General features: G+C 43.8%; 1 protein-coding gene across 1 annotated transcript in view; it reads right to left on the bottom strand.

The window, feature by feature from the left end:
• The window catches only part of LOC121569646 (syntaxin-1B), a 65164-nt gene that overhangs the window by 11670 nt on the left and 27548 nt on the right, over nt 1-25946 (bottom strand). Inside the window, exons 2-5 of the mRNA XM_041880783.2 lie at nt 20806-20880; nt 16835-16934; nt 12654-12728; nt 98-171 (exon numbers count right to left, since the gene is read on the bottom strand). Of these exons, the coding sequence (XP_041736717.1) occupies nt 98-171; nt 12654-12728; nt 16835-16934; nt 20806-20880 (324 nt within the window). The remainder of the gene's footprint in view (nt 1-97; nt 172-12653; nt 12729-16834; nt 16935-20805; nt 20881-25946) is intronic.

Genomic DNA, 25946 nt, shown 5'->3' with positions numbered 1-25946 from the left:
TCTTTATGATACACCAGCAGCTTTATGTTTGATCAACACCTTTTTGGTACTTGGCATCTCCTCAGTGGATGTGCAGAAGATAGAGTGAGTGACTCACCTGTGTCTTACGAATTCGCAGGTCTGCAGATGATCTGTTCAGCCCCTCCTCCTGCTCGATGCTCTGCTCGATTGCTGGGAAAGAGGCAAGAAATTGTGAGAAATATACAATGGAACCGCCAAACAGAAAGGAGATTCCCCATCTTCCACTGAATTTCAGTCAGTTACCTCCCCATCAGAGTCAGGTACTTTAGATAGCATGCTAATATGCTAACATTATGCCATCTTGGGTGGAGCAATTAGTAAGTCATGTGCAATGTGCTAATGCTACAATTACAAATAGGCCCAGGCCTAATTATAAAATCCTACTGTTTTACAACGGATAGAGGCATTTTACTTAATGGGTCAACATACCAAACATCAGACCCGATTTATGCGCGTAAATGGAACTTAATTCCCTTTTTATGCACTTTTCTCTCTAGGCATATTCTGCCCTTGAACTTAAGCATGAGGTAAAGTATGTGCCAGCCAGCTATTCGTTTGGGGTGGAGATCATAGAACTGGAGGTGTGGCAGAGGTGTGTCTTCCGATATGCTGTATTCTGACCTTGACTTAATTCCCTCATAATTGCACCGACTTTACGCGCGAGGAAATCATTAATAAGGTCGAGCAACTTGTCAGTTCCAAGTGAAAAAACATTGACTTTCCTTTTTTATGATAGAAATAACACCAATCTCCATGTACTGTAATTTATAAACTGATAAGTGCTATTGATAAGACCTAGGTAAATGAGTAATCAGTTTGCATAAGGGGATTGTAAATATACAGTGCCTTCAGAAAGTATTCATACCCCTTGAATTATTCCACATTTTGTTGTGTTACAACCTGAGTTCAAAATTGATTAAATATATATATTTTTACACACAATCCCCCATAATGACAAAGTGAAAACATGTTTTTAGACATTTTTGCTAATTTGTTGAAAATGAAATACAGAAATATCACATTTACATAAGTATTCACACCCCTGAGTCAATACTTTGTAGAAGCATCTTTGGCAGCGATTACAACTGTGAGTCTTTCTGGGTAAGTCTCTAAGAGCTTTCCACAGCTGGATTGCGCAACATTTGCACATTATTCTTTAACAAATTCTTCAAGCTCTGTCAAATTGGTTGCTTGACAACCATTTTCAAGTCTTGCCATAGATTTTCAAGCCGGTTTAAGTCAAAACTGTTGGAAAGCAGACTGAACTAGGTTTCCTCAATGAATTTTCGTGTGCTTAGCTCTATTCTGTTTCTTTTTATCCTAAAAAAAATCCCTAGTCCTTGCCGATGACAAGCATACCCATAACATGATGCAGTCACCAGCGTTCTTGAAAATATGAAGAGTTGTACTCAGATTTGCCCCAAACATAACACTTTGTAATCAGGACAAAAAGTCAATTTCTTTGACAAATTCTTTGCAGTATTACTTTAGTGCCTTATTGCAAACAGGATGCATGATTTTGAATATTTTTATTCTGTACAAGCTTCCCTTTTTTCACAATGTTGTTGATCCATCATCAGTTATCACCTATCACAGCAATTAAATTCTGTAAATATTTGTAAATCACCACTGGCTTCATGGTGAAATCCGTGAGTGGTTTCCTTCCTCTCCAGCAACTGATTTAGGAAGGGCGCCTGTATCTTTGTAGTGAGTGGGTATATTGATACACCATCCAGAGTATAAAATTAATAACTTCACCATGCTCAAAGGGATATTCAATGTCTGCTTTTGTTGTTGTTACCCATCTACCAATATGTGCCCTTCTTTGTGAACCATAGTAAAACCTCCCTGGTCTTTGTGGTTGAATCTGTGCTTGAAATTCACTACTCGACATAGGGACCTTACAAATAATTGTATGTATGGGGTACAGAGATGGTGTAGTCATTTTAAACACTATTATACATTGCATATAAAGTGAGTCCATGCAACTTATTATCTGACTTGTTAAGCACATTTTTACTCCTGAACTTATTTAGGCTTGCCATAACAAAAGGATTGAATGCTTATTGACTCAAGACAGTTCAGCTTTTAATTTTATTAATTTGTAAACATTTCTAAAAACATAATTCCACTTTGACATTATGGGGTATTGTGTGTAGATCAGTGACACAAAATCTGAATGTAGTCCATTTTAAATTCAGCCTGTAACACAACAGGGGTGTGAATACTTTCTGAAAGAACTGTAGGCCATTTTCAAAATGAGAAGTTGCTTTTTAGGGGCAGTCGCTCTTTAAATCAAAATGTGTCAAAAAGGAATAGATTTCCTAAGTCTGAATCGGGCCCATAGTGTGTTGCTGACCACAAACAAAACATTATTTTCCAGCTGTGTTCTAAATGTGATGTAACTGTGTAAAATGCCCTTGGTGCATTTCATTTGGATTGACAAAACAGAGAAATAGCAGGATTTGGGGATGTCAAACTGTCAGCTTATGAAATACCATCTCCTTTTGAACAAATGCAATGTTCCCAAAACTATAAAATATTGATCACAAACAACACATTTGGGGGATCCTGCCAAGCCCCTTATAAATAGAGACAATGTCCTTAAAAAGCTTTTGGAAAAAAAGGTAATTCCTGATACATATTTATGGTCAAATGTTGGGTTTCTCACAACTACGAGATAATGTGATACCCAATATAATATATTGTGTACTGTATGTGATTATTCAAACATATTTTGCGTATCATCGTTTTACATTGGTTTTCTCTCTCTCTCTGCGTGACCTTCCCCAAGAGCATTTCTGAGAACAATAAAGAGAACATGGAGAAATAAAAGTATGTCAAACCAAAGCACCAGACGTAACGACCTATTATATCACCTATAGTATAACATTTGTATTTGTGAATCATCTATGTAGGCTTTATAAAGGCTTCATTAAGCTTCATAAGATTGTCAATGTAACTGCGCAACCGCTCCTCACAATATCTCCACCTCTTAACAAAGAGTTCCCCTGTTATATTCTAGATGAATTGTCTCACCATATGGCACATCCTCTTCCTGTACTTTTTCTTTATTACTGTGCGCCCTGGTCAAAGACACAGTGCTCCGCTAGTGTCTCTATAAGCTAGGCCCACTTTGGAACCCACCTTAGATCAATAACAAAGGAGATTTCCATATTGCTGATTGGATGTTTTGTTGCTGCTGCATGGTGCCCAGATGCCCTCACAGCTCCGTAGGCAAGCACCATGTTTTTGTAGTAGATGCGAGCTTCAACTGGAAGCCAGTGGAGTGTGCGGAGGAGCGGGGTGACATGAGAGAACTTGGGAAGGTTGAACACCAGACGGGCTGCAGCGTTCTGGATAAGTTACCTTTGATAGAGGAAGCTCTCTCTCAGCATCAAAGTCTTTTGTGATGCAATTTAGAAGAAACAACCAGATGAGTGGGAGTCTTCTAGATTATTGGACTAAAATAAAGAATGAAGCTAGAGGAATGTGACTCAGCACCTTTGAGTGAGTGGTTTCCTATCTGTCTTCAGAGGGAGCTTATACTTCAAAGGAGATTAGTCCGAAACTCCTACTGGTATATGAATTCACGCCCCAAAATCAGACCTCTTGTGCACGTTTGTATAGTTTCTTAGTAGTGGTCTATCAGCAGCGAGTGGGTTGACCACTGAGATATTTGCCTCGTGCTTCAGGTATATTGGTATCAACTACATATACAGTGGGGGAAAAAAGTATTTAGTCAGCCACCAATTGTGCAAGTTCTCCCACTTAAAAAGATGAGAGAGGCCTGTAATTTTCATCATAGGTACACGTCAACTATGACAGACAAATTGAGATTTTTTTTCTCCAGAAAATCACATTGTAGGATTTTTTATGAATTGATTAGCAAATTATGGTGGAAAATAAGTATTTGGTCACCTACAAACAAGCAAGATTTCTGGCTCTCACAGACCTGTAACTTATTCTTTAAGGGGCTCCTCTGTCCTCCACTCGTTACCTGTATTAATGGCACCTGTTTGAACTTGTTATCAGTATAAAAGACACCTGTCCACAACCTCAAACAGTCACACTCCAAACTCCACTATGGCCAAGACCAAAGAGCTGTCAAAGGACACCAGAAACAAAATTATAGACCTGCACCAGGCTGGGAAGACTGAATCTGCAATAGGTAAGCAGCTTGGTTTGAAGAAATCAACTGTGGGAGCAATTATTAGGAAATGGAAGACATACAAGACCACTGATAATCTCCCTCGATCTGGGGCTCCACACAAGATCTCACCCCGTGGGGTCAAAATGATCACAAGAACGGTGAGCAAAAATCCCAGAACCACACGGGGGGACCTAGTGAATGACCTGCAGAGAGCTGGGACCAAAGTAACAAAGCCTACCATCAGTAACACACTACGCCGCCAGGGACTCAAATCCTGCAGTGCCAGACTTGTCCCCCTGCTTAAAATATGCCAGTACATGTCCAGGCCCGTCTGAAGTTTGCTAGAGTGCATTTGGATGATCCAGAAGAGGATTGGGAGAATGTCATATGGTCAGATGAAACCAAAATAGAACTTTTTGGTAAAAACTCAACTCGTCGTGTTTGGAGGACAAAGAATGCTGAGTTGCATCCAAAGAACACCATACCTACTGTGAAGCATGGGGGTGGAAACATCATGCTTTGGGGCTGTTTTTTCTGCAAAGGGACCAGGACGACTGATCCGTTAAAGGAAAGAATGAATGGGGCCATGTATCGTGAGATTTTGAGTGAAAACCTCCTTCCATCAGCAAGGGCATTGAAGATGAAACGTGGCTGGGTCTTTCAGCATGACAATGATCCCAAACACACCGCCAGGGCAACGAAGGAGTGGCTTCGTAAGAAGCATTTCAAGGTCCTGGAGTGGCCTAGCCAGTCTCCAGATCTCAACCCCATATAAAATCTTTGGAGGGAGTTGAAAGTCTGTGTTGCCCAGCGACAGCCCCAAAACATCACTGCTCTAGAGGAGATCTGCATGGAGGAATGGGCCAAAATACCAGCAACAGTGTGTGAAAACCTTGTGAAGACTTACAGAAAACGTTTGACCTGTGTCATTGCCAACAAAGGGTATATAACAAAGTATTGAGAAACTTTTGTTATTGACCAAATACTTATTTTCCACCATAATTTGCAAATAAAATCATAAAAAATCCTACAATGTGATTTTCTGGATTTTCTTTTCTCATTTTGTCTGTCATAGTTGACGTGTACCTATGATGAAAATTACAGGCCTCTCTCATCTTTTTAAGTGGGAGAACTTGCACAATTGGTGGCTAACTAAATACTTTTTTCCCCCACTGTAATAAGTATGATTTGTTTTAGTTTGTGTCTCTGAAATGATCGATTTAATGTTTTGTATTCTTGACCTATCTTTGCTCTTGTATCTTGTGTAGTGCACCTGTGGTAATGTGGATAGTGCAGGGAATGTATTGCATATTTACCCACAGCATCTATGAGGTCATACAGTATCGCTCTATGATGTTTTCCCTATCGTTGCATAACATCCTGACCAATCTAGAGAATCTACAGTATAGTTGAGTATCTATCTATAGTGGTGGATATACGGTTGGTCGGCTACCTAGCTACAATACACTAGTGAGGCACTTCCTCTGGCTTGCTGCCTACTGCCGTTTCATTTTTCACTGTCATGACTCAGCTGATTTGCATAATAATGCCAAGGGGGGTCTCCTTAATGTGGTCTTAAACAGCTGCTTCTCTCTCCTGGACTGCAAAGCTACCGCATGACATACAGTACAAGGAAGCAGAGTAGTAGCATAGCATAGTGTAGCGGTCACCTGTAAACCTGAGGTGATCTTTCACCCGAGGTCTGATGGAAAATTGTGAATTTTTTTAGCACTGTGTATAATGCAGCTTGGCATTCAATTCATTTGAATGTTATTACCTTTGCTGTACTGATGCTGGTTTAATGGACAATTCAGTGTACTGGGAGTCTGAAGAGGTTGCTTCTTAATTTACGAACTAGACCGGTGAGCAATTGTAAATAGTAGATCTTACATTGTAAAAAAGCATTTTCAATAAAAAGTTATTGAATCATATGAGGCACAAGAGAGTATTCCTAAGAAGAATGTGTCAGTATGGTACCGATGTGGATGTGATGAGGAGTCAGGCGCAGGACACAGAGGTTTAGTCCAACAAACTTTACTATAGTAAAGTGTACAATAATCCATACACGACCTCGAAAAATACAGAGGCGAGAAACAGTACGCAACATGCGTAAAACAAATACCATGAAGAGCGCAAAACACGCAGCTCAAAAGACACACGGACAACAACACACAATATAACTAACACAAAACAGGGAACTTATAGGACACGTAATTAGGACACAAACAGACACAGGTGTACCAGACAGACCAAAGCAATCAACACACGAAACATACAACGGTGGCAGCTAGTATTCCGGGGACGGCGAACGCCGAAGCCTGCCCGAACCAGGAGGAGGAGCAGCCTCGGCCGAAACCGTGACAGTACCCCCCCCTTGACGCGCGGCTCCAGCCGTGCGCCGACCCCGGTCTCGGGGACGGCCAGGAGGACGCAGACCCGGGCGCGTGGGATGCCCACGGTGGAACTCTGTCAGGAGGGATGGGTCGAGGATGTCCCTCCTAGGCACCCAGCACCGTTCCTCCGGACCGTACCCTCCCACTCCACGAGATACTGGAGACCACCCCTCCGGCGCCTCGAGTCCAATATAGTCCGGACCCTGTACGCCGGTGCCCCCTCGATGTCCAAAGGGGGTGGAGGGGTCTCTCCTATCTCCTCCTCTTGGAGTGGACCAGCTACCACCCGGCCTGAGAAGAGACACATGGAACGAGGGGTTAATATTTTTGTACTCAATAGGCAGTTGTAATCTGTAACACACCTCGTTCAATCTTCTCAGGACTTTGAAGGGCCCCCACAAACCGCCGACCCAGCTTCCGGCAGGGCAGGCGGAGGGGCAGGTTTCGAGTCGAGAGCCAGACTCGATCTCCCGGTGCGTACACCGGCCCCTCACTGCGGTGGCGATCGGCGCTCGCCTTCTGTTGACGGATGGCACGCTGCAGATGGACATGGGCAGCGTCCCACGTCTCTTCCGAGCACCGAATCCACTCGTCCACCGCAGGGGCCTCGGTCTGGCTCTCGTGCCACGGTGCCAGGACCGGCTGATACCCTAAAATACACTGGAAAGGTGTTAATCCGGTGGAGGAGTGGCGGAGAGAGTTCTGGGCCATCTCTGCCCAGGGGATATACCTCGACCACTCCTCCGGCCGGTCCCGGCAATAGGACCTCAAAAACCTACCTACATCCTGGTTCACACGTTCAACCTGCCCATTGCTCTCTGGGTGGTACCCCGAGGTAAGGCTAACCGAGACCCCCAGGCGTTCCATGAAAGCCCCCCAGACTCTGGAGGTGAACTGGGGACCTCGGTCGGACACAATATCCTCGGGGACCCCATAGTGCCGGAACACGTGGGTAAAGAGGGCCTCGGCGGTCTGTAGGGCAGTAGGGAGACCCGGCAGTGGGAGGAGACGACAGGCCTTAGAAAACCGATCCACAACGACCAAAATGGTGGTATTACCCTGGGAAGGGGGTAGATCGGTCACAAAATCTACCGAGAGGTGGGACCATGGTCGTTGTGGAACGGGCAGAGGATGTAACTTACCCTGGGCAAATGTCTAGGTGCCTTACACTGGGCACACACCGAGCAGGAGGAGACATAAACCCTCACATCCCTGGCTAACGTTGGCCACCAGTATTTCACGCTAAGGCAGTGCACCGTCCGACCAATACCAGGATGTCCAGAGGAGGGTGATGTATGAGCCCAAGAAATAAGCCGATCACGAACCTCGAGCGGAACGTACGTCCGCCCCACAGGACACTCGGGGGAGTAGGGTCGGTACGCAGCGCCCGCTCGATTTCCGCATCGACCTCCCATACTACCGGAGCCACCAGACAAGACTCCGGCAGTATGGAAGTAGGCTCAATGGACCTCTCCTCTGTGTCATACTGCCGGGACAGTGCGTCTGCCTTACCGTTCTGGGACCCAGGGATGTATGTGATCTTAAAAACAAACCGGGTCAGGAACATGTTCCACCTAGCCTGACGAGGTTCAATCTCCTAGCTGCCCGGATGTACTCCAGGTTACGGTGATCAGTCAGAATGAGAAAAGGGTGTTGAGCCCCCTCAAGCCAATGCCTCCACACCTTTAGGGCCTGGACTACAGCTAACAGCTCCCTGTCCCCAACGTCATAATTGCGCTCCGCCGAGCTGAGCTTCTTGGAGTAGCACGCACAGGGGCGGAGCTTAGGTGGCGTGCCGGACCGTTGTGACAGGACTGCCCCCAATACCGGTCTCGGACGCGTCCACCTCTACTTGGAAAGGCAAAGAGGGATCCGGATGCGCCAGCACCGGGGCCGAGGCGAACAGGTTCTTCAGCTTGACAAATGCCCTGTCCGCCTCAGCTGACCACTGCAAGCGCACCGGACCCCCCTTTAGCAGGGACGTAATGGGAGCTGCAACCTGTCCAAAGCCCCGGATAAACCTCCGGTAGTAATTAGCAAAACCCAAGAACCGCTGCACCTCTTTTACGGTGGTTGGAGTTTGCCAATTACGCACAGCCGATACCCGATCTACCTCTATCTCCACGCCAGACGCGGACAACCGATAACCCAAAAAAGAGACGGACTCCTGGAAGAACAGGCATTTCTCTGCCTTGACATACAAGTCATGCTCCAACAGTCGTCTCAATACTCGGCGCACCTGGGCTACATGCTCGGCTCGTGTAGAAGAATACACTAGAATGTCGTCAATGTACACCACTACACCCTGCCCATGCATGTCCCGGAAAATCTCATCAACAAAGGATTGGAAGACTGAAGGAGCATTCATTAACCCGTACGGCATGACGAGATACTCGTAATGACCCGAGGTGGTGCTAAATGCTGTTTTCCATTCATCCCCCTCCCTAATGCGCACCAAATTGTACGCGCTCCTGAGATCCAACTTTGTGAAGAACCGCGCTCCGCGTAATGACTCCGTCATCGTCGCAATCAGTGGAAGTGGGTAACTGTATTTTTACTGTGATCTGATTGAGACTACGGTAATCAATACACGGGCGCAATCCCCCGTCCTTCTTCTTCACAAAGAAGAAACTCGAGGAGACCGGAGAAGTAGAGGGCCGTATGTATCCCTGTGCCAAGGACTCGGCTATGTAAGTCTCCATAGCCGCAGTTTCCTCTTGAGACAGGGGATACACATGACTCCTGGGAAAAGCTGCTCCGGTCTGGAGATTTATCGCACAGTCCCCCTGTCTATGAGGAGGTAGCCGTGCTGCCCTCGATTTGCTAAACGCTAGTGCTAAATCCTCATACTGGGGGGAATGCGCAGTGCGGGCACTTGGTTCGGACTCTCTACCGAGGTCGCCCCTATGGAAACACCTAGACATCTTCCTACACACTGGGCAGACCACTCCATAAGAGCCCTCTGTTGCCACGCTATGGTAGGATCGTGGGTGCTTAACCAGGGAAGCCCCAACACCACTGGGTACGCAGGAGAGTCAATCAGATAGAACTGAATGATTTCCTCATGACCCCCCCTGCGTAGTCATCGTCAGCGGTGCTGTGACATCCCTGATCAGACCCGACCCCAACGGCCGGCTGTCTAATGCATGGACAGGGAATGGAACTTCTACCGGCCGAAGGGGAATTCCTAACCTAGCACAAAATGCCCGATCAATAAAGTTCCCGGCTGCGCCTGAATCTACTAGCGCCTTATGCTGGGAATGAGGTGCCACCTGTGGAAAACGCACAGGAATACTCATGTGACCAACAGAGAGCTCTGGGTAAGTGGGGCGCCTACTCACCTGAAATGACTCCCCAGTGCGTGACCTGTTGTCCCCTCTCTCAGAAGACCCTCCCCAGCACCTGGCCGCGGTGTGTCCTCCACGGCCACAGTTGGTGCAGGGGGTGGCCCTCCTCGGGTTCTCCCTCCTCCTCTCTCTAGCGCCAGCACCCCCGAGCTCCATAGGAATTGGCTCGGAGGTGCTGGAGGATGGAATGGACGACCCCCACTCGGGGACGTCCGCGGGTGGCCAGCAGGGTGTCAAGCCGGATGGAGATGTCCACCAGCTGGTCGAAGCATAGGTTGGTGTCCCTGCAGGCCAGCTCACGACGAACGTCCTCTCGCAGGCTACACCGGTACTGGTCGATGAGGGCCCTCTCATTCCATCCCCGCATCCGCAGCTAACGTCCGGAACTCCAGTGCGAACTCCTGTGCGCTCCTCTTCTCCTGTCGGAGGTAGAACAGACGCTCCCCCCACCGCCTTCCCTTCAGGTGGGTGATCGAAGACTGCCCGGAAGCGGCGGGAGAATTCAGCGTAGGTGATGGTAGCTGCGTCTATTCTCCTCCATTCGGCGTTGGCCCATTCCAACGCCTTACCGGATAGACAGGAGATGAGGGCGGAGACGCTCTCGTATCCCGAGGGCGCTGGGTGTATAGTAGCCAGGTATAGTTCTATCTGCAGGAGGAACCCCTGACACCCGGCTGCAGAACCGTCATATGCCCTCGGGAGCGAGAGCCGAATACCACTGGGTTCCGGCGCTGAGAGAGGAGGATTGACCGGTGGCGATGGGATGGTGTATGTGGACGTGGGCACCTCTCCACTAGCCAACCGGTGCAGAGTGTTGGACACCTCGCCTAGAACGGCCTCCAGTTGCCGGATCATGGAGTCCTGCTGACTGAGCCGTTCTTCTAGTGACCAGGCTGTCGTCGCTGATCCTGCTGACTCCATAAGTGGTGTGTTGTTCTGTCAGTATGGTACCGATGTGGATGTGATGAGGAGTCAGGCGCAGGACACAGAGGTTTAGTCCAACAAACTTTACTATAGTAAAGTGTACAATAATCCATACACGACCTCGAAAAATACAGAGGCGAGAAACAGTACGCAACATGCGTAAAACAAATACCATGAAGAGCGCAAAACACGCAGCTCAAAAGACACGCGGACAACAACACACAATATAACTAACACAAAACAGGGAACTTATAGGACACGTAATTAGGACACAAACAGACACAGGTGTACCAGACAGACCAAAGCAATCAACACACGAAACATACAACGGTGGCAGCTAGTATTCCGGGGACGGCGAACGCCGAAGCCTGCCCGAACCAGGAGGAGGAGCAGCCTCGGCCGAAACCGTGACAGTATGCAAAGCCTAAAATATAAATTGCTACACCATCAAGTCCTATTACAGTTTTTAAAGGGTATTTGTCAATTCTCACTTTATTAGTTATTAGGAAATGGTGACCAAAGCAACTTATTGCTCCTAGATCCTGGCATCAACTGAGATGCGACCTGACATGCTGCCAGTCTGAGGCTGGAGGCAGAAGGCTTTTGGATGACAAGAGTGATGTCACCTCCATTGCGGCTTTGTTTTTCACAATATGCCCCTTGGGGGGATCACCAGAGACTACCTATTTTCTACAGCAAAACCCCCAGAAGTATATTCTCTGTTCTCTACTGTACGCATAACTAGGCAGCTGACGGGCTGATTTAATTGCCAAATGATTGGCATATATTCACGTGTTCACAGTGGGTAGGGTTGAAATGTATAGTAATGCTACTGTAAAAATAAAATTAAAAAATGGAGAGTTACCTGACAAATTCTGCAGTTTTTTCTGTATTATGTTGAATCAAAGAGAATCCAAGATTTTTTTATGCTCTCTGTTATGATCTTTACTTCCTACTCAATTAGATCATAAATCTACCACATGAGAGAGACTATTGTATTAACAAACGATATCACAGATAAGGTTCAAATAAATACACACACTTGCAAGACTGTAGTATGTTCTGTATATTCAACGTATGCAAATATTTGTCTGTATGTTCGAGATACAAATGGAAAATGAAAACATGAAAAGCAGATCCGTGTTCGTAAAGGACAAAAACAGAATGACCTTGTGGGGATTGCAATTATAGACGGATATCTACCATCAAAGCTGTTTTCATGTGCATGTGCATATGCGAGTGTGGATGGGATGTGTGTTGGGGCGAATGGTTGGTTGGAACTCCCAGATAGATGAATTCAGGGCTCGACCGTCACAAATTAACGCAGCAATGTCCTTGAACCATCATGGCTTGAATTGTTAACTCTCAATGCAGTTAACATTTAGCTCCCTCAGCTTTGCTCTTAGTTATAACTCTCCCCTAATTAAAAATACAATTGTTGGAGTTGATACTCTTGTCCTTAACAAAAGTCCCTGAGATGCTCATTTGACGTAATTGCAGCGGGCCACTAGATATAGCGAATATATTTATTTTTGCCCATCGTAACCATTTTGTTTTATGATGTTAGGCCTGAAATCATGGGGACTCCCTTGAGGACAAACACTCTCTGATTTAAGGGGCTGATAAAGACTAAACATTGGCTTATGTTGTTATTTGACAAAATAAATAGGGTAGGTTTGACATCATTTCCTTCATAGCCAAGAGGTTCTAATCTTGTGTTCAACATCTAGCTGAGGCGTGGACAACTTAACACCATACAATATTGCTGTTTTCCAGTGTTTCACACAACATTTTCCATTTCCATTTTATATTTACCTTTTAATTTTGAGCGGACTTTATTGGCTGTCTTCTTGATGTCAGCTGTGAGGTCCTCCAACTCCTGCTTGGTCTCTGAGATACAGAAAGAGAAACATAATTATGCCATGCTCAACATTGTGTTCCATGTCATAACATTATATCAGTTTATTATCTTGACAAAGAATATGGGATTGTGTAGGTTGGAATGGATGAGTGTGTGTGACAGTGTTTTAAAGTCAATATGTTAATAAGCCTTTGTGTGTGAGTGTGTGTTTGCATCTATATGAGAAAGCACTCATGCATGAAACAGTGCACACTGTGTGTGTGTTTGCGCGTGTGTGTGTGTGTGTGTGTGTGTGTGTATGTGTGTGTAGGGCTCAGCTGCAGTGTTTGGGCTGATTTATTACCGCTGCAGTGCCATTCATTCAGTCAGTTTCCAGCTCAGCCCTTTCTGTCTCTCCTCCTCTCCTCTCTCCTTCCCACCCACCCACACACTTCACTTCCTACCTCATCCTCTCCTTCCTTCGCACCCGTAATTCCCTCAATCACTCCCTTCTCTCTCGCCCACCTCCGCAAACACCCCAACACTCTCATGTAGTCTAGTGCAAAAGTCTGTTTTCCAGAGCACTCCACTAACAAGAGGACTATCTCCTAACACATCATTAACTGGTAATAGAAACTCTTATGCATAATTTGTTTATCTACAACAAATGTATAATGTCTACCCATGATTATACATAACTAATGAGTTAACTGCCGGCATGTTTCTCTCGTGTTGTAATTTGGCTGTTGGATAAGAGTGCAGCACCTACATCCGCTGGTTGATCTTAAAACATGGGCCTTGTAGCCTCGTACTTCATGAATCATACAGAAACAACATATCTAATCCTGTGAAGCTATGTAGGAAGTACACTCTTAGAAAAAAAGGTGCTATCTAGAACCTAAAAGGGTTCTTCAGCTGTCCCCATAGGAGAACCCTTTGAATAACCCTTTTTGGTTCCAGGTAGAACCTTTTTGGTTCCATATAGAGGGTTCTACATGGAACCCAAAAGGGTTCTACCTGTAACCAAAAAGGGTTATCCTATGGGGACAGCTGAAGAACTGTTTTGAAACCCTTTTTTATAAGAGTGTAGTTTGGCTATATTGAGAGCGGAAATGTTTAAAATAAATCATTCAACACACAAAAATAATATCATTTAAAATCACATTTTTGTGGTCGAAAAGGATATTCATCATACACAACAGTAGGCTACTACAGTGATACAGTGTTCTACCACTGCTCTACAGCGTTATTATATGCATTGAAATGATATATGTACAGGAAAATTTGGATAACCAGTAATTTGTATACAGACAACACAGATAAGTCAATTACCTTTCAAAGTACTGTATCAGCAAGGAAAGTAATTGTAGTTTTGTTATATTTGATTGGGGTATATTTAGAGTCAGTTAGTGCCAATTAACCTGTAGTCACTGGGCAAATGATTGGTGCTATCAACAAACCAATCAGATCCTGTCTGGTACTTAATAGGTTAAAACTGGAGGCCTTGCTTGTTGGGTTGTGTTGTGTTTTGAATCCTGTGCTGTTTTTTCTGTGATCATGTCTAAATGTTAGTGTATTTAAGGTGTCCTGTTGCTACTGTATGCCTCTGCATTTTATCTGTCTATCGATTATCCAAAAGCAAAAAGTGTCCTATGTCACTGAACTGGCAACTCATATTTGCACACAACGACATCTCCTTGTGGGTCAATACTGTAGTCTGGGACTAGCATCCGTGATATATATTTCAAAACACAAGAGCTGGCTACAACAAAAAGCCATTTCAGTTGAAAGATTTAGCTTTTGCCCTCTGACAAAAAACCCTATATAAAAACCCTCTATAAGGCCTTTACCTATAAGGCATTTTATGTGTGTAAATGTAACTGGATATAGACTACAACTAAATAGCTTAATAAATATTTTGGCTGATGTGTATTGCCTTCTGTTGACGGATGCTCCCTGTCCATGTGTACACCCTGTGTGTGACGTGATAATTGAATTCTGTGCCCAACTCAAATGGAGTGATTCCTTGGGATTTCACTATACATTATGGAGATGCCCTTCGTCCCGTTGCCAAGTCCATTTGACTGATTCTTCACTGTACGATTCACAATTCATTTGAAAATAGCAAAGTGCAATCTGAATAACTACAGGCTACAGCATTGGGTTTCCAACTGATGAAAACTGAAGATGGTTTTTCTACAAAGATTTATTCAGTAAGCAACTACACTTCCCAGCATGCATTACTCAAGGAAGTACACTGGAATGCATTTTGTATCGTCCACTGACTACCAAACAGCATTTGGAATGGCTTGACATAGGGAGAGGCCAAATTTAAGCATTTGGTTCATTTTGAGGACATACATTTTAGATTAAGCTAGCATACATTAATATAATAAAAAACAGAACCGAAACAGAAATATGCCGGCAATTCTGCAGGGACAACATACATACTGTCTGAGTTGGAATATTTAATATAATCAATAATTACAGTGAATCTAAATATATGACTTTGATGTGAATATATGTAAGCAATGATCTTGCTACTCAGACACTTTAGTCACAAAGAAATGTCCCAAATGACCAGATTCCCCACATTTATCACATAAAGAAATCAGACAACATACACACACATAGCATAGCAACCACATACTTACTAGTTAAACTACCTGGGTAGATAACTAGTAACCAGTTAGCTCACTCACAAAAACTGAACTCCGACAACTAGTCCCCTGGAGCAAGTCCTTCATGAAGCATGTATGACAATAAAAAAAAGGGGGGGAAAGAGGGAAGAAAAGGAACGAAAGACAAACAGAAAAAGACAGAAACAGTCCAACAACATAACATAACATAAAATGCACATGTAGAAATTCAAATCAAATATTGAAATCATAAGGCAAAATAATTGCATGCAAAAACACATTGAGGAGCTACAGTAAAAGTGATTGTGAAATAAAAGGGATGTGAACGTGTGAAATCTGAAGGATTCCGTGATGAGGGTACAGTAGGTATCGTGCCACTGCCTGCCCTGAGACTCTGGGTTAACCCAGACTAGAGGTTGTCTGACAAGGCCTAACATTAGCAATGAAACATTCATCCACTCCAGTTGAGTCACTAGCAGCCTGGATCACTGTGAACTCTAAAGATCATACTACACTCATCGCCTAACAACCGCACGGCCCTATAGCAGCACGGAAACAATGAAGGGGCCATTTTCTGAAACGTCTTTCATTGTGCGTTCTTGACTGATTGATTGTGGCATATTTTGGGCCCTATTGGGGTTTTGACAAAACGCCAGACAGTCATCAGGGCCTAAAAGCAGTGGTTGAAAGTTAACAGGATTTGATTTCAATCAAATTATTGGAGAAAATACCATATTATTTAAATATTTACACACATCTTCATGTCTGTTTTATACCATACTCATAAGTGCTATGATTGGTAATACTTTAGTGCTCTTCTTTTTTAAAAGCCTGCCTTGAAACAACTTCATTTCATGTTAGGGCAAATGTGTGTGTTGTCTTTATTGACCGTAAGATTAAAATGTGTTATAATAGTGACAGTATTGTCACAATAAACACAACAAAAATGTTTCATTGAGTATTCAGTGAGTGTGGTGGTGAACCCTTGTCAACCAGTGGGTGGAGTCCCACCCTTGCAAAATAATTATTTCAGTCATGTGTGTGTGTGTGTGTGTGTGTGTGTGTGTTGGCCGGTTCTGTGTTCGTGGGCCGGGTGTGACTCAGTAAGAGATGCGTGGGTGGGGTCACATTCACTGGGTGCGTGGGTGGAGTATCTCCCACAGGTATATGGCCAGGGTCACACACACACTTAAACCAATCTGTCTCCAATTTGTAAATCGCTCTGGATAAAAGCGTCTGCTAAATGACTTAAATGTAAATGTAAATGTCTCCGTTATCTTCAGGCTCTTACTGACTCCCCCTCCCAAAGACCTGAAAGGATTTGATACAGATAGTAAACAGGAGAGCAATATGACATTTTCCGGCATATCACTTCTACCTATCCAGTCCTGTCAGTGCTGCAAGGTGGAGTTCATAAGGACTGAGGGAAAGCAGTGTGGAACTGGTATGGAATTGGGCCCCGTCGTAAAAGTATCCATTCGGGCTCATGGATGTGGCTCGTGGCCACCAAGACTTACTTTCGTCAGGGTTGGGCGCTGCCAGGATGGCGCTATGCTGCTTCTTGACCTGCTCCACATCTTCTGACAGCTTATCTATACAGACTCGGATCTCTTCCACCTGCACAGGGAGTGAGAGGAAGGGGGCAGAGGCAACATACATGAGGGCTTAATTCTTATACTCTTTAATTAGCCGTGGTCTAAGAGGCTTTCCCGTTCTAGTAATTATATTTCTATGGAATCTACCAACCACAGCCACCCATGGAGAGGATGTGCGTACAGCGTGGTAGAGCTGAGGCCTCTGAACCTCATCATGGACAGGATTACCTTACACAGTCAATCATCGACTGACATGACGACCCAATGGAAACACTTTTTGATGGGTGGGAGAGCAGGGGAATCTCCATTGGACCACATAAGTCAATTATTGACTGATAATTATAATCTCTGCTGGTTTTAGGGTTTGGAGGCTTGATTCTTCGCCATCGGTGGGGGAATTGTATGTTATTTAGCTTAAATGGTTTTCACAGCGAGACATGTTTACATACATTCTCTAATACCTTATTACATTATTAGCTATATCTCGTCAAGTGTCGTGGATCAATACCTCTATCTAACATTTGTATGATACAAGATGGTCGCTGTTTTAATGGTGGGTGTTCAAACTCCTCCAACCCCACAGAATGTGCAGACGTCCCTGCAGATAATACATTTCCAAGAACTTCTGACTATCCCCTGAAAGCCTGTGCAAAGTCAGACTCAGCAGCCTAACCACACATTCTGTATTCATTCCACCAATCCATCTGAATGTGTTATGTAATCCAAATCCCAATACAGACGTGTCAAAGGCAGAACAAGTGCCCCTTTTCTTGGCACTGTTTGTGTATATGCGGATACTTTTGCATTGACTGTATGGATATCAGTATACAGTGGGGAAAAAAAGTATTTAGTCAGCCACCAATTGTGCAAGTTCTCCCACTTAAAAAGATGAGAGAGGCCTGTAATTTTTATCATAGGTACACGTCAACTATGACAGACAAAATGAGATTTTTTTTCTCCAGAAAATCACATTGTAGGATTTTTTATGAATTTATTTGCAAATTATGGTGGAAAATAAGTATTTGGTCAATAACAAAAGTTTCTCAATACTTTGTTATATACCCTTTGTTGGCAATGACACAGGTCAAACGTTTTCTGTAAGTCTTCACAAGGTTTTCACACACTGTTGCTGGTATTTTGGCCCATTCCTCCATGCAGATCTCCTCTAGAGCAGTGATGTTTTGGGGCTGTCGCTGGGCAACACGGACTTTCAACTCCCCTCCAAAGATTTTCTATGGGGTTGAGATCTGGAGACTGGCTAGGCCATTCCAGGACCTTGAAATGCTTCTTACGAAGCCACTCCTTCGTTGCCCGGGCGGTGTGTTTGGGATCATTGTCATGCTGAAAGACCCAGCCACGTTTCATCTTCAATGCCCTTGCTGATGGAAGGAGGTTTTCACTCAAAATCTCACGATACATGGCCCCATTCATTCTTTACTTTACACGGGTCAGTCGTCCTGGTCCCTTTGCAGAAAAACAGCCCCAAAGCATGATGTTTCCACCCCCATGCTTCACAGTAGGTATGGTGTTCTTTGGATGCAACTCAGCATTCTTTGTCCTCCAAACACGACAAGTTGAGTTTTTACCAAAAATATATATTTTGGTTTCATCTGACCATATGACATTCTCCCAATCCTCTTCTGGATCATCCAAGTGCACTCTAGCAAACTTCAGACGGGCCTGGACATGTACTGGCTTAAGCAGGGGGACACGTCTGGCACTGCAGGATTTGAGTCCCTGGCGGCGTAGTGTGTTACTGATGGTAGGCTTTGTTACTTTGGTCCCAGCTCTCTGCAGGTCATTCACTAGGTCCCCCCGTGTGGTTCTGGGATTTTTGCTCACCGTTCTTGTGATCATTTTGACCCCACGGGGTGAGATCTTGCGTGGAGCCCCAGATCGAGGGAGATTATCAGTGGTCTTGTATGTCTTCCATTTCCTAATAATTGCTCCCACAGTTGATTTCTTCAAACCAAGCTGCTTACCTATTGCAGATTCAGTCTTCCCAGCCTGGTGCAGGTCTACAATTTTGTTTCTGGTGTCCTTTGACAGCTCTTTGGTCTTGGCCATAGTGGAGTTTGGAGTGTGACTGTTTGAGGTTGTGGACAGGTGTATTTTATACTGATAACAAGTTAAAACAGGTGCCATTAATACAGGTAACGAGTGGAGGACAGAGGAGCCTCTTCAAGAAGAAGTTACAGGTCTGTGAGAGCCAGAAATCTTGCTTGTTTGTAGGTGACCAAATACTTATTTTCCACCATAATTTGCAAATAAATTCATTAAAAATCCTACAATGTGATTTTCTGGAAAAATAATTCTCAATTTGTCTGTCATAGTTGACGTGTACCTATGATGAAAATTACAGGCCTCTCTCATCTTTTTAAGTGGGAGAACTTGCACAATTGGTGGCTGACTAAATACTTTTTTTCCCCACTGTATATGTGCTCTCCATTCCTATTCATTCTCTACTCCATTATTAATAGCTATTCCTATTGTTCTTCCTAGGGGACAGAGAGTTCAATGACAATGGCTTGTGAGCTACTTCCTCAACGAAGCTAAGGCATACTGAATCAACTCATGCTTTATAGTGAGTCATTGTTTAGCCTAGATTGAGCCAATTCCCCTTCCCCTATAGTGTTCACTTAATAGTTTTAGAAGAGAGCTTTGTAAAGCAGACAGATTCGTTTTCATTAGGACGGAGGAGTTGAGCCACGGCCCATAAGGTAGTGAGGAGCACAGCTAAGCCAGGCTTAATGACTACACCCTGCCTGCAGCAGCAGAGCTCTTCAAAGGCAGGTGTCCTCAATCCCAGCTAGCCCCTCAGGGCCCCACCAACAGTGTCTACTGGTTCTCTCTCCTCTCGCTTCCTGCCGCTAATTTGATCGATTCCTAGCCAATTGAGAGTCTGCTCAACTAGTCTACAAGGCTTGATAAGATGCTGATCAAAAGACAAGGACCAGAGTTGGGGATTTTGTTTGCGATTCTTGGTGCTGTGTTGCAGATAACTGGGTTCAAGGTTTTTGCTTTAAAAGCCTTTTCAAAGAGAGAAATTAATTCCTCTGTGTAAAAAATGGAGGCCGCGTTCTGAGCGTCTTACACAAATAAATAGACTGCTGGAAATTTTAAGCCACAGATTGTCTGTACTCCCATAAATGCTGGGACATTCTATAGCCATATTGTCAGACATCTAGGGTGTTAATGTCTTCGTTAAGACTTAACACTTAGCGATAAAGAGTTCTGGCAGCATCTCCAAAGTATAAAATATACCTCCACTGATAGAGTTGATGGATTCACTGCAGTATTATTATGGTAGGAAGAAGAGTAAGGTCACTCAATTTTGGCATTTTAGGCAAAACAAATCACAAAAAACACAGGGGGAGGGACTTAAAAGCTGTTACATCCATAAAACACCAAACATAATGTTGCTCTATTTGCATATCCTTCCCCTCCTCCTTTTCCTCTCATAGCATGTTGTGTGTCCTTGTTGTTTAGGATGTTGAAATAAATTATGCTTAAGCACTTTCAATTTTGAAAGATAAAGCTGAAAGGAGCATGACCTGGAGGTAATGTAGGTCTATTTTCTTTTCTTGTTTTTACATTATGTGACCTGTTTTCCCCCCATAATGATATAGCATTAATACACTGCACTTGGAAACACTAGTAAATAGGTAACATATAAAACAGTAATAACTTAACTTTAGAGATATGGCACTTATAAGGCTACCAGTTAATTGCCAATTATGACATTATGCATAGACCTTAATTAGCCATTTTGCCCCCTTTTATTAAATATGACCTGTAGATGTGTGCATACAGGAACTACCAGGTTAAGTTTGTAATAATGGTTATTAGGATATTTCTAATTTCTAATATTACAGTTGTTTTGTTGCACTGACCTGTTCGAAGAACTCATCCATGAAGTGATCCCGGTCAACCTGGACAACTTCTTCATCATCATCGCTGTCCTTAGCCTGAAACAGAACAAGTGAAACACAACATCAGTCCCCCATGCACTACACTGGCATATTGCTATTTATTGTTGATTGCGTATTTGTGACCTGTGCAAACCGCAGATAACACAGTACCACACTTGGCTGTAGATCTCTCCTAACTGTTGGAAGGGTAAGGGGTAAGGATGGAAGGGTAAGGGGCAGAGAATAAAAAGGGAAACGCTTGTATCCATACTGCTTGGTGAAATGCATGGCAGCCATTTTAGATAAAGCCACAAAAAAGCCTTTCAAACAGTTAATGATATGAAGGGAGTGACCCTTGAAGGGAGTGAAAGGAGTGACCTTCAGCGTCTTACACAAACCCTTACACAAACGCTCCTCGACTTAGAGCGATGCGGGCTGTGTGAACTGACCTCAACGGGGTCAATGACTAAGAGACAGTGAGAAAGAGAGGCTCTGTACGAAGGTGTTGAAAAAGCAGCAGAATCGATGGAACAACTTACATTTGCGCTAAAATAATAAAGATGTGTCCTTCTTGTCGCGCTTGGCATTGATGAATTGCCAGAGGCCCATTGAGAGGGCCTGAGGTGTGCAGTGTTGGCAAGGTGGAGCGTGGGCCGTCTGCCATGGGGCAGCACACAGCTCATTCTGTTGAGGATATTATGGGCAATACAAATTATACACCCAATGAAAAAGGTGACACCAGGCAATAGATAGGCCTGAGATAGATCACCGTGTGTTTGGTGTATGGTTGTCACGGATTCAGCCGAGGCTGCTCCTCCTCCCTGCTCGGGCAGGCTTCGGCGTTCGTCGTCCCCGGAGTACTAGCTGCCACCGATCTATGTTTCGGTGTTTGACTTGTTGGGTCTGATTGTGTACACCTGTTCCCCATTATGTTGTATTGTATTCCCTATTTAACCCTCTGTCGTGCATTGTGTTTTGTGTGTTATTGTTTGTGTCATCGGCAGTGTGCGGGTTGGTAGTTTTCTCCGTTGTTTTGGAGACTGTTTATTTTCACTGGCGACTGTTATTAAAGTATGGTTTCCTGTAGCTCTGTGTCCTGCGTGTGACTTCGCCTACCGCATTTCACTGTCGCCGTTCTGACAATGGTCAAATTGATTAACTGTTTAGGCAACAGCTTGATGGGTATTTTGCCTATTTGCGCCAGAGAAGGGCATAGTATTTATGTTCAATTAACAGACAAGCAATAACAGCAAGCAGCAGTTAGATCTAGGGCTCTATTTAATCCATAGTGCTGAAGAGCTGCGCTATAGCGCGATAGACATTTAAAGGCAATGTTCCCGCGTTAGCGGAGACTGCATTCACGGTAAATGCTACATATGTTGGCTCAATCGGAAATTACCTTTACATTTAAATCACGCTATAACGCTGAACTTCAGCGCTACGGATTGAATCTAGCCCCTAGAGTGTTTTTGTGACCTAATGGCAGCCATGTTGAGTCACATTGTGAGGGGGAGAGGGGTTGACAAATCCATTTCACCTGGGTAAAAACAACAAATCGACAAGACCTCTACAGTGTCGTCTACTAAGTCCACAACACAAGAACAGTCATTGCTGAACAGCTTAGTCATAAACACAGCTAGTGGACAGCTATCTACAACTATTGGCAAACAGAGAAATGTACAAAATGGCAGCCCTCTACTTGGGCACACTCTAGTCAACCTTTTCCCTTCACTCTCCATTGTTCTTGTATGTCTTCTGGCCGGACAAAGACAGGAGAGTTAAGTCCTCTAAATCGCATCTCATGCCAAAAGATACAGCAGCAGACAAGTTTGTCGGGGAGAAAATGTTTTTTCATAGGCGCATATGGGAGGGAAAAGGAAGATGCTGGATGCGTTGGGAGGCCTAGTCGAGTTGCTGGGTGTTGAACTTGAGCGCTGGCTCCCTGATTGTAACGGACAGTGAACTATGTCTCCAGCTGTTGGGGCTGGCTTTGCCTTGGTTTGAAACATTTCCCTCCAGTCCCCACCTCTAACTAGCTAGCTCCACCTTGAGGCTGAGCAGTTCATGTTCCTGCCCTCTGTGCCCTCGGATGACAGTCACCCACTCTGCCTTGTATAGTATGATGAGAGACAGTTCCTGGTTGGATCACTCACTGTCCAATGTAATGTGATGCTAGTGTATATGGAGTGTGTGACAAAGGATTAATATGACTTCAGTGCATGGAGCTTTGACATTGATACTCGCTGCAGTTCTTGGAGGACATTTAGCTGTTGTTTTGTTTTTTCATCTTACCTCTTTGTATTGATTTTTTGTCAATTAAATACTCTTCTGATTTTTTTTTTTACTGCATTTAAGCACAAAATAGAGAATATAATGTGTTGAGTTTTCACAGTAGCTTTCAGGCTAATGAGTGGTGACTCACATTCGTGCTAACATTCACACAGGCAATATCAATAACCTACCATATTCTTATCAATTTCTTGCAATTATTTTCTGAAGCATTTAGTACCAGCTCCATTTAAATGGCCATAGCTTTACAAAATATAATTGCTGTGATTATTTGCTTAAATTACATGTTGCACAAATGAGTAATTGGTTTCACATCCCCATACGATCATCAAAGAGAAAGATATATAGAATGTTCAATCAGAATAAACAACCGACAGGCTTCCACTGAGAACAACGATTCTGACAGACACGCCTGAATCAGTTTAGGTTCCCTTGGTTTTTATCAAAGGCTACAGATCTGGAACTGTGGTTCATCTGTGTGGTCCGTTTCATTCAAAAGGCCTAGGACTGGAGCATGTTGGAGTAAGATATGAAACGACTGATTGTGTACAATCAAGTGACTGTGGTCATACATGCATTGTGTTGTCCTCCAAGCTTTCATTGTAAAAGGGTGAGGTTAAAAAAGACAATCAATCAAAGTATTGATTATAATAGGCCTTCAGATACCACCAATCTGGATAATGCGTTAGATGTTTTTATAGGTGTAAAGTAGCAAATAAAAATCATACAGCAGACATAGTAATATACTATGCTTGTGATATAACCGCAGTGTTGCAAGTAAATAATTAATTTGATATGAGATAGTGGCCTATTCCTAGATAATTTCCAATTAAGATAACTGATGCAGATTTAAAATTTTAATCCATGTTGAAACTACCAAAAACTCTACCATTACTTTCAGGGAACCCCAAAGGTTTGTTCATGATCAACTGCTCAGATTTCCTCCTTCCCAGAGCTGAAATATTCTGTCCATTTTCTATGTATTATTCATGGAATGAGAGAACAGCTTCTGCTGCATATTGCCCAGCCCACCATCTCCATGGCTGCCTGACTGTCACACTGCACAGATGCACACAATCTTAGCTGGGTGTCACGCCCTGGCTCTGGGGACTCTTGTATGTTGAGCCAGGGTGTTAGTTTCTTTGTGTAGTGTCTATGTTTCGTTTTCTATGTTCTGTTCTAGGTTATGTGTTTCTATGTTGGCCGGGGTGGTTCTCAATCAGAGGCAACGTGTATCAGCTGTTGCTTGTTGTCTCTGATTGGGAACCATACTTAGGCAGCCTGTTGTGCACTTGTGTTTTGTGGGATCTTGTTCCGTGTAGGTTTGTGTTTGTTAACCGAGGACTTTACGTTTCGTTTTGTTGTTTTTGTATTTTGTATTGTGTTGCTAGTACACTATTAAAAAGAGATGTACGCATATCACGCTGCGCCTTGGTCCAATCATTATGACGATCGTGACACTGGGCTTATATGATATAGATACAAGCATGATGTTGTAAGAGGTATCAATGTTAAATCCTAAGCATATAGCCTACGCCTACCTACTGCTCAAAAGGTTAATATTTTTAAACTAAAAAAAACGTGCCATTTCATGTATATGGTAAGCCACAAACAAATATGCATATGCAGATCCACGTGCAGCATCACACAAAGGCATGTTGGCTTTATTTGAAAAGGCAAACACACATAAATGGATAAATGCACCTTAATTCTGATATGTGACAGAGATTAAATGAGAAATATATATTTCCGGACTTTAAAAAGATAAATTGTGATCGTAGAAAAATCTAATATGACAAGTAGCTTTGATTGTAAAAGAGTCAGATAACAAAGGTATTCAGAATATCCAAGATAGCTGACCTCTTCAGAGAGGCAATGTCTTCTCGTATTTCACAATGTCAGTGTTGTATTACAATTTGGAGTCTTTCCACTATCTCTTATCACATTAACATCTTACCTATACACTAACACAGACCCCTGCTAAATCAATACAGCTATAAATAGCTCCGCTTGAATAGCTACATTTGTTTGCTAGCTATCACCCTACACCACTATGCATTGTTTGTGTGCGTCCATACGTGGTGGCTTTGTACTATGTGTTTAGCCAAGAAAAGAGGAGGATACCAATCATGCTTTTCACCCAGGGGTGTAGAACAGTCCTCTAGGACTGCAGTGCTGCTGGTTTTCCATTTCTCCCTTGCCCCTAATTGATCAGTTAATGTCACTGATTGCCCAGAGAGTCCACACACCTAGAAAGCCAGGTTTAAATCAGCCACTGATTTAAAAAAGCAAGAATGAAAGCCAGCAGCCACTGCAGCCCTTCATGACTCGAGGTCAGGCAGCACCTCTGTTGGAACCCGTAACAATTATTAATTAAATATGGCAAATGTTATGCAGAAGTATTATGTTACGATGTGAGTAGCATATGTACCTCATTCACCCCCTGGTGTCACTACAAGGTAGATATAATCTGCAATCATTACTATTGGCGCCTACCTAAAGTCAGACAGAAAGCAGTCAACTTGTGTATTAAAATGTGTAGTGAAATGAGCAGCAGGCCTAATGCTAACTCACCGCTAGCTCTGTTGACAGATGCCTCTGAGGGGATCCTCATTACAAGCTGCAGCTATGTCGGATAGGCTACAGATATCTCATCTTGACCTCGTCAGCATTTTTTAATTTCCACGTTTGTGTGTGTTGTCTACACACTGTAGCTATATTTGTCTGTTCTGTTCCTCTACCCCTCCCAGCACTCCACCTGCATCCGCTTTCACCCGACGGGGGAATGGCAGCCTCTCTAGCCCTTGCTTGCCAATGGGCAGATAAGCTAGTTT

Source organism: Coregonus clupeaformis, chromosome 7, assembly GCF_020615455.1.
Source record: "Coregonus clupeaformis isolate EN_2021a chromosome 7, ASM2061545v1, whole genome shotgun sequence".
Lineage (NCBI taxonomy): Eukaryota > Metazoa > Chordata > Actinopteri > Salmoniformes > Salmonidae > Coregonus > Coregonus clupeaformis.
The sequence above is the reverse complement of the archived record's forward strand: the minus strand, read 5'-3'. Positions and strand labels throughout refer to the sequence as shown.